This window comes from Exophiala aquamarina (assembly GCF_000709125.1).
Source record: "Exophiala aquamarina CBS 119918 chromosome Unknown aczIA-supercont1.4, whole genome shotgun sequence".
Lineage (NCBI taxonomy): Eukaryota > Fungi > Ascomycota > Eurotiomycetes > Chaetothyriales > Herpotrichiellaceae > Exophiala > Exophiala aquamarina.
In genome coordinates, this window is record NW_013550584.1 from 1,967,406 (window position 1) to 1,984,178 (window position 16,773).

General features: G+C 50.5%; 6 protein-coding genes across 6 annotated transcripts; 2 read left to right on the top strand and 4 right to left on the bottom strand.

The window, feature by feature from the left end:
- Positions 1-1,496: 1,496 nt before the first annotated feature.
- A1O9_05817 (uncharacterized protein) lies at positions 1,497-3,428 on the top strand (the record flags this gene model as incomplete). The annotated part of the gene is made up of 1 exon (XM_013405032.1): positions 1,497-3,428. The coding sequence occupies one exon, from the start codon at positions 1,497-1,499 to the stop codon at positions 3,426-3,428; it is 1,932 nt and encodes a 643-aa protein (XP_013260486.1).
- A 2,332-nt stretch (positions 3,429-5,760) lies between these two features.
- Positions 5,761-6,249, bottom strand: A1O9_05819 (uncharacterized protein; the record flags this gene model as incomplete). The annotated part of the gene is made up of 1 exon (XM_013405033.1): positions 5,761-6,249. One exon carries the CDS (start codon positions 6,247-6,249, stop codon positions 5,761-5,763), a length of 489 nt encoding a protein of 162 aa, XP_013260487.1.
- Positions 6,250-6,866: 617 nt separating this feature from the next.
- On the bottom strand, positions 6,867-7,583 carry A1O9_05820 (uncharacterized protein; the record flags this gene model as incomplete). The annotated part of the gene is made up of 1 exon (XM_013405034.1): positions 6,867-7,583. A coding segment is annotated over one exon (717 nt), but the record flags the coding sequence as incomplete, so codon positions are not given.
- A 1,264-nt stretch (positions 7,584-8,847) lies between these two features.
- Positions 8,848-11,037, bottom strand: A1O9_05821 (uncharacterized protein; the record flags this gene model as incomplete). The annotated part of the gene is made up of 9 exons (XM_013405035.1): positions 8,848-9,191; positions 9,238-9,386; positions 9,437-9,630; positions 9,683-9,834; positions 9,881-9,960; positions 10,015-10,375; positions 10,425-10,560; positions 10,614-10,671; positions 10,721-11,037. 9 exons carry the CDS (start codon positions 11,035-11,037, stop codon positions 8,848-8,850), a joined length of 1,791 nt encoding a protein of 596 aa, XP_013260489.1.
- A 1,840-nt stretch (positions 11,038-12,877) lies between these two features.
- Positions 12,878-13,825, top strand: A1O9_05822 (40S ribosomal protein S3; the record flags this gene model as incomplete). Its single annotated transcript, XM_013405036.1, has 3 exons — positions 12,878-13,031; positions 13,093-13,406; positions 13,493-13,825. 3 exons carry the CDS (start codon positions 12,878-12,880, stop codon positions 13,823-13,825), a joined length of 801 nt encoding a protein of 266 aa, XP_013260490.1.
- Positions 13,826-14,313: 488 nt separating this feature from the next.
- A1O9_05823 (phenylalanyl-tRNA synthetase, beta subunit) lies at positions 14,314-16,122 on the bottom strand (the record flags this gene model as incomplete). Its single annotated transcript, XM_013405037.1, has 1 exon — positions 14,314-16,122. The coding sequence occupies one exon, from the start codon at positions 16,120-16,122 to the stop codon at positions 14,314-14,316; it is 1,809 nt and encodes a 602-aa protein (XP_013260491.1).
- Between the last annotated feature and the right edge of the window lie 651 nt (positions 16,123-16,773).

The following is a 16,773-nucleotide window of genomic DNA, read 5'->3' on the forward strand; positions in this document are numbered from 1 at the left end:
CATTTGCGCTCAAAAGTGGTCAGCGATGCCCGCAGTTCTGCCCCAGGAAACTGATGGAGCTCGATCATCCTTGTCTTGCTGACAGGGTTTTGCCGTCTTCGGATTCAGAAACTTGAAGAGATGAAGTGACGCAACAGCTTCTTCCAAGAGAGGATTCAGCCCATTCCGCCAATTGCGTAGGCTCCAGCCAGACCAGCGCCTGGGCCTTTTCCAACACCGGTAAATCCTGCACCCAAAGGCCGTCTCAGCCGTCTCCTGGAAGTCATCAAGCGGTCATCCAAAACATAGGCAAGACAGGCGAAGAGGAGTGGATCGACTCTTGGGATGTCGATGACCAGACTGAAGTTGGGCCGTTCGTCGCTGCCGAGCTGTAGAATTTCTCCGATCTTCCTTCCTTGGTACTCCACTATTGCCGTTCTGCGATTCTTCTGGACCTCTGTCTTCAAGTAGATGGCGTCGAGCTCGCCGTCAACGGTGCTTCGGAAAACAAGCCTCGTGGAGGCATCGGTTAGAATCTTCGATGTGGTCTCGATCTCGAGATACCGAACGCCATCCTTCTCTGGTGAGACCGCCGAGTATTTCCAACGGTCGCCGTCGGTTTTTCTCTTGATTGTGTGGGCGATTCCCCTGGGTCCGTTTGGTCTCAAATCCCTGATATGCGTGACATGGTAGATCAAAGTCGAATCGGTTTCGAGATGGAAAAGGGGTATCTTGTCCATGGTTGCGACATCAAAATCCGGGGAGCGGTAATTTCCCTTCATATATACAGTCATCGGTCCATAGTGTCCGAAGTCTGTGGTGAAAGATAGCCCTGGAGGCACAGACTCTGCGTAAGGCGGGAGGGCCTCGTAGTCTACTTTCTGTGCGTTCATGATTCTTAATATGCGTTATCTGTGTGGACTCTTCGAGAAACTTCAACTCCAAGACTGGGCTGTGAGAGGGTTGCGACACCTTTTAAAGATGTACTGACGTCTTGATCACGGCGGGCTCCAAGTCAAGAAAGGCTGAGCGTCTGGGCAGTCTCGCTTGGCTTCCATGGTGTCGTACGCCAAATATCCTTGCCAGCACAACCTGTGGCGGTGCGAACCATGCAAGGTCAAATTGTTAACGCATTTGTCTCCATTAAATTTCACCCACAGAGGTCTCCAGGCAATGGACTTACAGCTCGGCCTCGCTGTGCTGACCCTCGCACTTTCGTGTCAATAGGAGAGCAGCTCCTAGCTTGCATTCTGGTGGCGTACGAATGCCAAGTCCTTGAATTGCCTCACCCCTTGGCGAATAACTTGGCGCTGCCACCACAAGAGGAGACGGAGATGTACCAGCAGGTAGCCTTATCATGTATATGTATCAGTATAGACCGATACTCCAAATCTAAGCTAACCCATTCGCCATGAGGAAACAGGCATAGCACGAAAACCATAGATTTCGAAACCCTAATCAGGTAACCCTGATGCGGGTGGCCTTTGGGTTGGGCGGGTGAGACGGTGAAGATGACGATGGCGACGTCGTCTTCTAATTTTCTATATGACCCGCTAGAGGAAGGGCAGATCCGTCTTCTGCGATTTCTCACCGAACCAGCGGCTGGAAATGAGACACTGCGTTTCGAGCTCTTCCATGCCAAGTTGAGCCAACGGCCCCAATATACGGCACTCTCATACTCCTGGGGAATGAACCGGAAAGATGCACTGGCGATAACGGAGGTAAACGGGCAGGAGTTCCCAGTGACACCAAACCTAGCAGCTGCACTTCGGCGGATGCTACAGAATGGGATCTCGGTGATATGGGTGGACGCCATCTCGATCGACCAGGGGAACGCGATTGAGAAATCTAAAGAGGTTACGAGGATGTTTGCCATCTACCGTATTGCCAGAGAGGTCGTCGTGTGGCTCGGACAGTACGAAATTAGCGGGCTGATTGAGGATGAAGTCAAGTACTTGCACAATCTCGTGGAGCATACGAAAGATCCAGCGGGCAGTATCAAGAACAGGGGGCATGCAGAGCCTAACGATTTAGCCTTGGCTGGATTGGAGAGGATGCTCAAACAGCCATATTGGAGTCGCGTATGGATCATCCAGGAGATAGCGGCGGCGAGGCGAACGCGAATCTTCTGGGGCCCGTATTCGTTCGAGCTGCGGCCCGTGGAACTTCTTGTGCGTGACCACGGTCAGGAAATCGAAGAGGGGAGCGCTGGAAAGCCTCCGCTTGCGCAGCAGGTCTTATCCGTGCGGGCGGCTTGCAGAGCACAGCAGAAGCCGCGGCTAATGGAGATCTTAGAACTCACGAGTGCCTCGGAGACCAGCGTTCTCAGGGACAAGGTCTACGGTCTACTGGGCCTGGCGTCTGACTGGGCTGATTTCGTGCAGGAACCTAACTATGGGGAAGATGTATCAGAACACGACCTTTGCCTGGAAATGACGGCTAACTACATCAACTGGTACGCCTCGGTGGATATCATCTTTCTGAGAAGCACACTTGCCGGCCAGGAGACTCTGCCGTCGTGGTGTCCCGACTACTTCCACTTCAAGGTCGATCCGTTTGATAGAAACTTAGTCCCTTATATCTGCGGGAAGGATGCTAACCTCGGTTGGGAAAGGAGACGAGCATTTGCGGCTTCTGCACGCTTGAATGAAGAGATTCCTGACTCGTTCGAATTAAACGGAAAGAAACTGACTTTGAGAGGAGTACGTGAAGGGTACATCACAGTTGTCGGCGGAATTCTACACGACGGCGTCCGCAACGGGAACGTGGGTGATGACGAGGGTGCTCAGAATTCTTTCACAGGTGAGAGAAGTCCATCAGATATCATGGCCAAGGCATTTCGTCGTCTGCTTTTGATATCTCACAACCAGACTTTCGGTCACCTAAACGGCATGGACTTCTTCCACCTGCTGTACGCCTTGCCAAAAGAGTACTACCAACTCAGCGGACATTGGAGTGTATGGAAATGGCTGGACGAGCACCGCCAGTTCTTTGCCAGCTTCGGATTGAAACTGGAACCGATGTCTCACGGTGTTGCTGAACGAGCGGACATGAGGGTCCGATCATCTGGACTACTGGACGAAACGCGCATTCCCGCAGCATGGAAAGAATACTCGTCATCGGGTGAAACAAGCAGCCGCCGACGGGGGATGTCATTCCTCCCGGTCTTGGAATCGATTGCATCGGTACTTCAAGAGGGTCTTTGCCTCATGTGTATCAGTGACGGTACCCTGTTGGGGTGGGCACATCGAAACGCCAAGGTTGGTGATTCGATCTGGCATGTGGAAGGATGTACGCTACCCGCCATCCTTCGAAAGTCAACTGAGCTATCTGAGCTTCACAAAGAGGACATCTACGAGTTAGTCGGCCATGCTTATGTTGATCCGGTTATGGCGAGCGGACGATGGTTGGCGGGCAAGGACAAGGGGCGAGTACTACACCTGCTCTGATGGGGCGAACTGAAAGAAGCGTCTTTGAAATCAAGGCCGTTCTCGAAACTTCGCACTGTCAGCGACGTTGGGAGGGCCAGGGCACAAGTTTCTCCAAGCGTGGCCTGTGCTAGGTTGGAATGACAGCGATGACGTACGCCCTGGCCTTGTGCTCTGCACATCTGTCACGTGTAGCGAGTCGTTGGTGCTCTTTCCCTTCTCTTCAAGTTCTCCAAGAAGTGCTTGCCGCTTTTCAACGCGGGGCAAGTGACAACCGAGACGGAGTTTGCCATTGCACCCAACAAGACCTGACACAGGGAATTTGAAAGAACGAGGGAGAGGAGAAGAAGAAGAAGAAGAAGGAAACAACTATTGCCCCATTCCATCCCAATTGCGGGGTCCCTTGAGGGACTTGTGCGTTCTAGGATGCAGTCTGACTGGCACCTGGGTCAGTTGGTGAAGGATCGAGTGGGAGTGGGTTTGCGAGGTTTGTGCGTTGCGACGGACAAGGCCTAGCTCGCCTGTTCATGATTGGCTGTGTACCTGGGCGAGACCCTGGATTGGCCGCCACTACGCACAAAGCACGCAGAGGGGTTGGCTCGGCTGTGGGGGCCCTGGACGTCCCTTGACATGCACAGAGGGTATATATTCGACCACAACCTCATCCTTCTTTTCTCAAAAACCCATCCAAGCAATTCAAACATCAATCACAAGCGCCCCAGTTTCAAAACCTTCCAACATCTCCAAAATCTCCTCTTTCCAAATCAAAGAAACCACCAATCCAACAAAAATGGGTCCCTGCCAATGCTCCGGTCCTTCCACCTGCAACTGCGGCTCCGGCTGCACATGCGCTTCCTGCGGGGTACGTGTTTCTCACCTTACACCAAGAACAGTTCCACCAACATTTTTGGAACATGATGGACTAACCTTTGTCGTGATCTGAACAGAAATAAATCATCCAACAAACCCATCAGCCGGACGGATTATGATAGGGTCATCGAGAGAGAGAGTGCTTGGGAGTGCTATGATGCAGTAGCTCCACAGGGTGTTAAGGAATGAGAGTGGATATCACTTACTACTTGCGGGTATCATGTTTGACTACGGCATGAAGAAGAATGCAGAATGGAGAGAAAACCAAAAGGCATAAACCATAGGAATGTATGAATGAATGAATGGGATTGTTACGGTAGCTTCCAACACTGCGTTGCCTTGAGGCATTATTACTCGTACAATATCCCACCCCAGCTTCTGCATGCGAAACATTCGACTAAATTCAAACCTTTTCGCTACCATTGCCCATTCCTCCTTCCTTTCGTTGGATAATCATCCAAACATAGTCCAGACCCCCAGCTTTTTCTTTCACAATCGACCATAGGATGTGGAGAACAGGGCTTCCCGTTCGCTCAGCCGTACTTAAGCCACATGCCGGTCAGCTAGTACTGAAGTGGGTGACCATTTGGGAATCCTGGCTGTTGATTGTTTTTGTGCTTTTTACTCACGGAGAAGAGGCGAGGCGAGGCGGAGACAGGAAAGAGAAGAAGAGGAGGCGCAAGAAGGGCCATATTCTCAGCGCATCGGAGAGAACAAATCGTGCTCCGTCACCAGGGAGCTAAAGCACAGAGCTGCCTGTCATGCTGAATATCTATGTTGTAGCTTTCACTGAATCTGGATATAGTGTACCTGTTGGGAACACGGCCTCCCTGAAGAAACCTACATATCCATGTACAAATTGCAGATGATCGAGACAACTCACACATCGGTGTGACACAGCGATCCGGAGTGCTCATTCTTGTGTTGAGTAGATTGTCTTCGGATGGTGTAAATCCAACTGCTTGAGTTGGGTGTGACGTGTGGTCTCGTCTCCATGCTAGCTAACGACATCACAACAGCTTCCTCTCCCTGTTGATCCCTATATGCATCATCGATCCTATCAGTCCCGTTGTGAACCTGGTACGCACCCCGAAGAGATGCCCAGTGCGAACAAACTTTGTTCTTTGCCTCGCTGTTCACAATCACTGAGCTGTAGACAGCAAAATTGACGGTATTCCCTTATCCCTCGCTGTCGTCCTGACGATCCTCGAATTTCTGGTCTTCGGCCAGTCTTTCTGGTGCCCACAGGACACCGATAGGCTATCTGAATTGCTTCCCGCGCAATAGAAGCAATCGAGGTGTCGTCGTTGGAGGAGAATTACCAGTATTCCGAACCACCATAAGCCTTTTCTCGCTGGACATTTTGCTGTAGACCCATGATGCTTCTCACTTGTCACATTCCGTAATCCGCTGTCAAGAGGGATAGTGAATGGTCAGACTGCGTTCAATAAGCTTTTGACTCTTGTCCCACGACGACCGGTCTTCATCCTTCTGGGATTCCAGCGACGTTGCCCATCTTCTTCCGAAACACCTTCCTCTCGACCTCACGGATCTTTTCCTTCTCCTCTATCTCGCGTTCTATCTCACGAATCTTGCTTTCACGCTCTTCGAGTTTGTGCTTCAGCAACGCCGCTGTCTCTTCTCTCAGCTTCTTGACTTCCTCTTCGTCAACCGTCCGTCCACCAAGGTTTGTGCCATTGCCTGCTTCGGTTGCAGCATTTCGGGTAGAAATTTGTGCGCGCAGTTTTTCAAACCCGTACTTAGAGAGCTCTGCGTCGGTGAATGGCTTTAGTGTGATTGGATTCGTGTTCGGCTCAGTTGAACCTGCAACCGCGGTCGCTGGGACCTTTATGGAAGGTAGAGAGGGGTGAATAGGAGTCGTTCGTAGCGTAGAATCAAGTGACACTGGACCAGCAGCTGTTCCACCCGTAGGAGGTTGCGAGGTAGCTGTGGGAGACGTGAGGGTATCCATGTCATCTGCTATTTCTGATTAGGGATTGTTCTGGGTGGACGTGGCCAGCATTACTTTCGATCTATACGCACTACGGAGTAATAGGCAAGGAAGCGATAAATGCTCCACAGTATTCGCTACTGAGCACTCCGCAGTACTGCCATACGTATTATTCTCCCCTAGGATAGTCGCTCAGAGGTATCGATCGGACTGTCTAAGGCTTGAAACTCCCCGCCGCCCCAGGAGGTCATGATTTCGGATCGTATAGTTGCATTTTGGCAGCGGGAGCATCACAGTCCCAGATGTATGCAGGTATGTCTCGTGTAAATCCGTAAGCAAGGCATTTCTTGTTGGTGTGGTGGTTGAAAACATCCAAGATCTCGAAAGATCTATCGACACAACGAAGAGCTAGGTATCTGGCAGAACGCGCAGAGATACAGCGAATATGGTTGATTATTGGTTAGGATCTCCATCGAGTAACTTCTTCCTTGAATCGGTTCCGTTGAGGCTTCCAGAGGCCACGAAGAGCTTACCATCAGCCACTCAGGCTGTAACTGCGCTTGCTGGTGACCACCATGGCTACCGACTTGGTTCGAAGATACTCATGGACCGAGTGAGCTCTATCAACTTATCTGGCTCTGCCAGGGAGCCCACACACCAGTCAGATTGCCAACCCTATCCTTCATGACCTCGATCACACACTGTATAGGGAGTCTCGTGTCTGGACGCCGGGACGTGGCCCTTCTTAACGCATCGTGAATATGGATCAATTGGTCAAGTGATCCTGCGAGGGTTTGGGAAAGAATCATGCTTCCACAGGCTAGTGTGTAACTTTCCCAATTGGGCCCGGAAAATGCCGACTCGAGTTGCAAGCCTTGCCCTTTTCTTTGGTGGTATGTTTCCCCGGTTTGACCAGTTTCACGCCCGTTTCGGACATCTATTGGAACGCTTATCAGTACCAATGGCCGTCCAGGCAGCTTTGAGAGCTGCGTGATGCTGCGAGTCAGGCCGGCAAGAAGAGCATTTGCCTGCACAAGCCCACTTCGTCGCTGTGTGGCCGAAAGCGTTGATGCAAGACCTTCTATCAGCACCACATATTGGGGCTCGTGGTGAACTTTGAGACTATTCGGTGGCATTTGATCCCTTCGGAAGTCCACCTGAGAGAGTTGATAAATGCTTTCGTTGACTTCTGCAATGCTCTCCACTAATCCCGCCATATCGAAGAACTGCAACAACTGCACCTTCTTGAGCAAGTCCACGGCCGCGGCCGAACTCGACAGGCGCTTGGCAAGCAGTGCATGCAGAAGTGGAATAGTCTGGCACGTATGCGGTGCTACAATGTACACTGCCGCCGGGGAGGAACTTGAACATAGTGACTTTGCATCTTCAAGAGCATTTTGTTGTCTGACCGGTGAAGAATCTGGTCTTCTCAGTAGGGCAGATGCCACCACATTCAATGCGAGGGATAGCTGTTCATCGTGATTATAATCGATTAGCGTCAACGCATGGCGAATCATTCCTTCCTCGACTCCTCCATATTCATAGAGGAGCTCATTTTTCTCACCTCGTGCGTATCACTCTCTGATGAACCAAGACCGACAACACTACCGCCACGCCAAAGTTGTCTGAAACATGGATGCAGACCGTCTACATCAAGTCCGTCCGGTTGCTGTCCCGGATGTTTTGCAACAAATCTCGGAGAGGGCAACTCCAAGCCCAGTAAGGTAGATGCTAGCACAGGATCCACGGAGAAGCTTTGTAGAGAGCCAGGCATGTCTTGATTCAAAAAACGTCTTGTTCATCAACAATCAGTGCATCCGCTTTCTGCTCAGTCTCCAATCAACTCTACCTAAGAACCTCACTCTCGTATTGAGAGCAAGCTGGAAAATCGAATGATGTGAGATTACCTTTTTTCCCCAATGGTTGATTCTAAATGATGATGTAGTGTTGTAGAGCATGGCGCTCCGGCTTGGGAGAAGCAAAACCAACCTTGCGGGAACATGCGCTCGACTCGCCGTAGCACTACGGAAGGTCTTTGGGAGCCCGTATAAAATGCACCTCGGTCACTCTGAGGGAAGCTAAAGGTTGGTATACACGCGTCCACGGAGTCGGATAGGGGCGTCTCGTTGGGACCATGAGAAAGGCCTACTCTATAGCAATACTATGAGCTATAATTCACTTAATTCCGTCAAATATTACGCGTACAGCACTAATTTCTACGAGGGGGAAAGAATTGCTGGATGCCCTAGAGGTGGGTTACATCCAACTTGTGGCTTAGAACTGTAGACCCGTGTTCAGCTCCCTAGGTATCTAAGCAGAGTCCGAAACTGAGGGTGCTCTGGGGCCATCCGTATTTGGTATTGGGGTGCAAGACAGTATCGGTCTCAATTTGACCGCCGAGATCCTTCCATGATCCACCTGGCGGACAATCTTGTCCCTTGGTACGTGTGCTCACTTGTGTGTATTATGTCAACACGTCTCCATCCATCTCAATCCGGTTTCAGATATCTTGATAGGAATGACGATTGACATAAAATCTGCTGCCCCAATTTGCTTTGCTAATTCACAATGAACGGTGTGTTGATTTCCTTCCCCGCCTGAACTCCGACGTAAGGGAAATTACCAAGCTGCGGTGGCAGCCTCGTTGGTGGTACCCCAGGCTTCCTGATGAGCGGAATTATTGGCGCCCCAAGCGGGCTCAGAGACACCAACAGCATTGTTATCCTCACCACCACCCCAGGCATCATCATTGCCATGAAGGGCAGCACCTTCATTGTCTTCGTCAACATCAGGGTCATCTTCATCAAAGTCGAGGTCACCATTGGGTTTGTACTGTTCCAAGAATTCGGGAACGGCCTGACCGGTCTCCATGAGGATCTTGGTGATGAAAGGGCCCATAGCAGAGTCCTTGTCATTGTAGAAAGAAGTGGCCAGACCTTCATTGCCAATTCGAGCAGTACGACCTGCAACTATCAGTGGCTGCAACACATATCTTATCAGGAGCCTTACCAATGCGATGAACGAATTCATTTGTGCCATCATGTTCATATAAGGGCAGGTCAAAGTTGATCACATGCATAACATGCTTAACATCCAAACCACGAGCAGAGACTCCAGTGGCGACAAGGATCGGAGAATCACCAGTCTTGAAAGAGCGCCTAGGGAAAGTGAGTAAATTTCATCAAGCAAAATAGCTTGTTCCACTTACAGTGCGTCCTCACGCTCAATTTGAAGGCGGTCGGAGTGGATGGAAGTGGAGGGCAGACCCAAGTTGAACAAGTAGTCATCCACGAAGTCCGCAGTCTTCTTGGAGCGAACAAAGACAAGAGTGCGTGAGGGAGGCATCGAGATGAGAAGGTCATAGAGAGCTTGATGCTTAGCATTAGGCTCAGCCCAGATGATCTGCAAAGACTTAGTGAGATAGCCCCATCAGTTAGGGAGTCGACGTTCCTACCTGTTGCTTGACATTGCAATGGACCGACCCAGTACGACCGATGCTGACATGGACGTGATCGTTGGCGAGAAACTTGGCAGCAAGTTTCTTCAAGCGCTTGGGAAAGGTTGCAGAAAATAACAAGTAGCGATGATCACCGTCGGTGTTTGCATCTGGAAAGTTAGACATGTGTTTTATGGTTGATAAACATCACATTACCTCCTCCAGACATGATCTTCGTCATCTCTTGCTCCCAATCGTCATGAAGAAGCTCATCAGCCTCGTCGATGATGGTGTAGCTTTGAAACTCGTCAGCTCGACCAATATTGCGCAGTCCCAGGAGATCAACTTACCGGACACGAGACAAGGAGAGCACCTCTGGACGACCCATGAAATCAAGTAGGCGACCAGGAGTCGCAACAAGAAGATCACAGCCAAGATTGAGTTGAGCAATCTGGTCACGCATAGGGCCTCCACCGTAAGCGACACAAGGACGAAGCATTGAGCGGTAGCAAAGACGGCGTGCCTCATCGAAGATTTGACAGCAGAGCTCACGGGTGGGTGCGACGATGAGGATTAATGGTTCTGCCCGAACACGCTCACGGGCAACATCGAAATCGACAGCTAGATTGGGACGACGAGCAGCAAGTTTCTTGACTTTACCCATGAGCTTTGAGATGCAAGGGATCAGGAAAGCTGCAGTTTTTCCAGAGCCTGTGATAATGTAAGCCATCTCTGTCTTCTCTCTTGATTGCGCACGAACCAGTTTGGGCAACTCCGATCATGTCATGACCAGTGATAACGGCAGGGATTGTGTATGCTTGGATCGGAGTAGGTGTTTCGTAGCCACAGCGCTGGATGTTCTCCACAAGAATGGGATGAATTCCTGCTTGGGTGAACTATAGATTGGTGTTAGCATGTCGAGGCAGGAGCATTAGTGATGGATACGCACGTTATTGATGGGCTTGGGGCGTTCTTCGGATTCGACAATGACCTTTACTGTAGTGAGGCTGTGAGAGTTAGCAGATACCTTGGATTTTGCATGGCGTAGATTCTTACTTCTTGAATTTCTCACCAGCCCGATTGATGTACTTTCCATTGAACAGCTCTTCCTCCAACTTCTCGCTTCGTGGACCAACATCTCCGAACTCTTCCTTCCATTCGTAACGACCAGCGTCATGAGCCCATTTATGGCAATGACCTGACTGGTCACCTTGACCACCACTGTTGGCATTGTCACCGTCCTCATTTATGACATCACAATGGTTTGTGCCATTGGTGGCAGGATTTTCAGAGACCAGGTCATTGTCGTAATTGTAGGCCTTGGGTTCGACCCAACCTTGCAGATGGGCAACCTGGCGCGCTTCCTCATTCATTCGTCCGGAGCGGAAGGTAGAGAGTGTACCGTTGGTGGGATCCGGCGAGGCTTCAGCCAACCCGGAAACAGAAAGGTCGGCCATGCTAGCTCGATTGAAGCGTTAACTCAAGTCAAAAGCGTTCAGATTGGAGAGCAGTAATGGACCACGGAGGTGGAAGGGTGGTAGTGTTGCGTGTTCGAGTCAGTTTCGAGGGAGGAAAGGCAATGGCAAGGAAAAGGTCTAGGAGTATGACCACAGAAAGAGACTCAGAAGATGAGGTGAGGAGATAGCAACTCAGGTCGCATGTGATCCAGGAAGGCAGTGTAAGTAGGGTGAAAGGCTATTCAGCATAGCGCAAGGAATGGCTGAGACTTGAGAGAGGTGAGTGTTTGTGTGGACAATTGGCAACTTACCTAGACGCTTCACTTGGACTGGACTTGCTATCCACGGTCTCTTGGAGCAGGGATGGATACCAGAGAATATGAGAAGCTAAAGAAGAAGAGAAGGTGACTGGAAGCAGCCAACCTTGAAATGGTCAACGATAGTGAGTGTTGATTAAAAGGTGATTTGGTAGAAGGGGAGAGGGGTACTTATAGAAATGGGAAAGAGCGTCAACAGCCAAACAGCACTAGCAGCGAGCAAATCAATAAATGAAAATGGACCGGCAACTGCAGTGCTAGATCAACTCGCTTTCAGCAGACCATCCTCTTCGCCAAGTCACTCCACAATGAAATAAACCTGACGTCGCGGGTGAGGCAAAGGGAATGATTGAAGATTATTCAAGTGCTCTTATAGCCTTGCGCATCTGAGTTACCGTACGTTGAAGTCTTGATATGACCTCACTTGATACCAAACTGGCAGCAATGGCCGAGGATTTATCCATCGTTCCCTTGGGGCCAGTGACTCTGGAAAGGTATTTCTTGTTCAACATGTCAGTGAATAAACGTGGTGCAAGAGCAGCGGCAAGCTGGCCCCCAAGTACATCGTGTTCGTCATCCTTTAGGCAGACAGCCGCGTCCATGACCCGAGGCTATTGTATCCACAAGCACATCAGCCTTGCTATCGCGATAAAACAGACCCGGATCTCTCCAGACAATGGTCCTCAGCCTGATTCAAGCAGTCCACACAGATCCGTCGATCTCCCATCTTGGACCTTGCTTCCACATATTCGCCTGAGTTGACAATGAGCCTCGTCAAGGAAGATGTGCCAGAGAGGTTAGTCCAACTACTTGACCGCCCATCACTCGAGCCCCCGCCCGCCCGTGTCCTGCACAGCTTGCCACTAAGTACAAATTGTGATGGTACCCTTAGGTGTAATGAATGGCTCACTGAGTATGTTCAGGTGGTATGAGAAACGAAGCAACCCGAATTGAAAGTATAGGACAGTGATTGACTTGGAGCATCCTTCATATATCGACACTTCCGTAGGCAGCTGGTGTAGAGGCCCAAGAACATTGTGTTGCTGTTCTCAAGTCATGAAATGGGCACATGTCGCTCGCGTGATCATCTGCATTGCCCGGCCATAACTCTAGCTTATTTCAGAGGTGTTCAGTTTGGATATTGAAGAGACCACCAGAATCCCGTGAATGTTCAGATCGACAATCAAAGGTATTTCCCCTGAATAGTTACGACTGAAGCTGAAAAGCAAGCCATCCAACGCCCGTGTCGGAGACTCGGAGATGATATCCCACAGTCTTGGCATATAGTCACGTGCAAATTTTGATTCAAGCACGCACGAAACTCCGCACCCAGAAATTATCATCGAAATTCAGGTCCCCCTCCAACGTCTCGAAGACCGCCAACTGCGCTCGCATCGTCAATCTTTCCTCCCACCACCACCCACACAGCACTCGCAATCATGACGACCCAACAAGGAGCGATCTCCAAGCGTCGCAAGTTCGTCGCCGACGGTGTTTTCTATGCCGAACTGAACGAGTTCTTCCAGCGTGAGCTGGCCGAAGAAGGCTACTCTGGTGTCGAAGTCCGAGTTACTCCCACCGTCACCGATATCAGTATGCATAATTGGGAAGCAAGAAGAAAGTAAAAAGACAAAGTCTGACCAGTTCCATACAGTCATCCGAGCCACACATACCCAGGAAGTCCTAGGCGAGCAGGGACGACGAATTCGCGAACTCACCTCCCTCATCCAGAAGCGATTCAAATTCCCCGAGAACAGCGTCTCCCTATACGCCGCCAAGGTTCAGAACCGTGGTCTTTCTGCCGTCGCCCAGTGCGAGTCCCTCCGTTACAAACTCCTCAATGGCTTGGCCGTTCGAAGAGCATGCTATGGTGTACTAAGATTCATTATGGAGAGTGGTGCCAAGGGCTGTGAGGTCGTGGTCAGCGGAAAGCTCAGAGCCGCCCGTGCAAAGAGCATGAAGTTCACTGTAAGAACAGATCAACTGCCGCTGCAGTAGCCCTACATTGTCCCCAAGTCGAGGAGATCAGGATATTGACCATTTCGATTTTCTAGGACGGCTTCATGATCCACTCCGGTCAACCTGTCAACGACTTCATCGACAGTGCCACACGCCACGTCCTCCTCCGACAGGGTGTTTTGGGTATCAAAGTCAAGATCATGCGCGGTAGCGACCCCGAAGGCAAAGCCGGACCCCAGAAATCCCTCCCCGACTCCGTCACCATCATCGACCCCAAGGAAGAGCAACAGGTCGTGCAACCCATGTCACAAGACTACGGTGCGAAGGCTCTGGCTGCACAAGCCGCAGCTCAGGACGCCCGGGCCGCCGAAGACCAGGAGAACGGTGCAACCGGCGGTGGTGAGGAGCAGCAGTTCGCACAGGAGTAGTGATCGGTCGGATGAACCTGGCTTTGTTGTACTTCTTGCGCACCCAAAATTCGCACATCAGATACACTGGAGTTGAAAAATGGAGCTTTAAACCTTTTTTTAGCCCATGACTTCTTTGCGTTCCCTTCTTCCATGCGAAAAGACATTAGGGGACTGTCAGCTACCTTATTTCGCGTCTTTTGAGTGGTACGCCGCTCGAGATTAAGGTGGTGGGCGAACGGGGAGAGAAATCGTGGACATCGAATTCATGATGTGTAGCTCTGATAGAGCATCAATTGAAACATCATATCCTCATTCTCAATCATACTCATGCTTGATCTTTTCACTCTCTAACTTTCTACAATTGCAATGCCACTTTTCGCCAATCTTCTGCGTCTATTTGGCTCTGGAAACAAGCGATTTTCGACCTCCTGTCTTCTGCGTCATCTCACGCCAGTTCTGTTATGATTCAGTTGAAACCCTATAACTGCCCCTATTCTGTCATTGCATCATAGGAACACCTCCACATTGAACTCCAACACGCTGACAGGATATTTCAATTCAAATTTCTCCAAGACACTAGGATGTAGGATGCCGAAACTGCCAATGACCACCTCCTTACCGGCAATCTTGGCGTGTATACTGGCAGCGTGACCTGGGAAGAAAGTGGGATCGTTCAGTTCTTCTATCCAATACTGAATACTACTAGGAGAACCATGCTTGACCTCAAGCCCTTCCTCATTCGTAACAAACGCAGTCTTCAGCATGGCAAGGATGCGATCGAGCAAACCATGAACCACTTCGAATCCAGATGTCTTGCCGTACCAGGCTGCAGCAAAGTGGCGTTCGTTGCGGCTTTTGCGCTCCAGCTCGGGGGCCTTGAACGCGACATCGCTGACCTCGAAGATTTTGATGGGTATAGAATGGTGTTTGTTCTCGCGAATTGTCTTCAGTAGGCCGGGGATCAACGTCGTCCGGACGACTTGGTATTCTGCGGTCTTGGGGTTGGCGAGCTTGACAGCCGTAGAACCATCGTCCTTTCGGTTCAGCCAGCCAAAATTCTCGTCGTGTGAGCACAGAATCAGAGGTAGGACTTCGGCCCATCCTGCCATGGCAGCCTCGAGGCGGAGGACATCCGAGAGCTTGTTAATGGCGAGCGGAGCAGCGACGGTTGCACCTACCTTGGGGAAGGCTCGAGGAAGCTTATTGAATCCATAAGCTATGCAGACGTCTTCCATGATGTCAGCCTGGTGAAGGACGTCGGCCCTTGTCGGTGGGATGTCGACGTCGATGAGATTAGGATCAGATTTAGAAGGACGCGCAGTGTATGACATGCGGGTAAGAAGGGTGCAAATTTCAGTTGGGGAGAGAGACAGACCGCAACAGGCGTTGATGAAGTCCACCTCGGCTTGTGTCGCGCGAGGTGTCAGGTCGGGGACCTGTCTTGACTCGCCATTGTGCTCGGAAATAATCTGTATAGGCTCGACAGTGAATTTGTCGGAGGTATATTGCGAGAACATAGAGACCATGATGTTGACAACGATTTCGACTTTCGTTTTGTCTGTAGCTGTACACTCGATGAAGACATTTTTGGTGTTCACGGTAATTTTGCTTTGATCACCGTTGATAATGGGCGGAAGAGAGCAGACGTCGTGATTCGAGTCGTAGATAACAGGATACACTGGTGAGTCTCTGATTATTGGTAGGTAACGACCAAGGTGTTTGTCCTTGTCGTAGAAAGCCATTAGTTCCTCGCCGTTCATCTCCTTTGTTTGATTCAAGGGGGTGAATTTGATGTCCTTTGGAGACAGCGCCTCATAGGTGAAGGGCGCCTTGATCTTGTCGAGATCATGCGTACCAATTGCAACAAGAGTACGATTCCTTGCAAGATTCTGGTGTAGTTTGTCTTGCAGATCGATGAATGACTCATATCTGGCTTGGTCGAATTTGATGTTTCGTAGTATAGCACCGGAGACGTAGGGCCTTATCCGTGAGGTGTCCTTGGCGACGGTGATTGTTTGGAGGTTTCCGTTTGCAGGAGCCTTCAAGACATATTTAGGAGCCAGGACCTTGCGATTGAAGACGTTGAGCATGAGTTGGATGCCTTCATAGCAGAGCATGTCATATCGATTGGCCGGGATTTCAATTTTCAGTTGAGGGGGTTCTTGCTTGCCATCGACCACGGGTCTCTCTATGAGCGACGTGTCCTCATCGAGTTCGATACCGAAGTCGAAACACAGTTCGTCGAATTCATCAGTTGTGTATTCTCTGCCCAAAGCCTTGAACAAGGCAGCCTTGTCCACAGAGATGGTGGGCATGATGGCGGCAGTCTTTGCTTCGGCTTGGAAGATGGTCGCTGGTTGAGAGACTACCAAATCCAACTCTTTGTCACCAGATGTAGTAGTCGTCGGTGGATCTACACTCAGAAGCCGCTGTTTCTGGCCGTTGTGGTGGAAAGGAAGCAATATCAAAATCTCAACGACGAGTCATACGAAGGCTTGGCGGGACATTTTCGAGTTTCGACGGCAAGTGCAAGTGCAGGTGGAAGTACAATTGCAATTGTGGCACAAACCCGAAGCACCAGCCACAGCCACACGTCCGCCCAAAAAGGTCACATACGACGGAAAGCTCATAGAGAACGATTCCTATTCCCATTCACGCACCCAAACACCCATTCAACGCATCTACTTTGCTCAAATCCAAGGTCTGCTCGAGTCCCCTGTCCTCCGCGCTGTCCGGATCAGGACTTCTGAACTTGTTGCTTTGGTGAGTCGCTGCCTCGTGTCCGGTCTTGAGTCTTGACCCTATCGTCTACCGCACAGCCCTGCCTTTCCCTCCACCATGCCTCAACAATACCTTCCTGACCCTATGAAAACTGCAATAAATTGATTCTTCAATAGACAGGCATGCATTGGCAGTTGCAATAATCTTCCACCAACATTTTCGCCCTCTCAGCCGACCTCCCACAA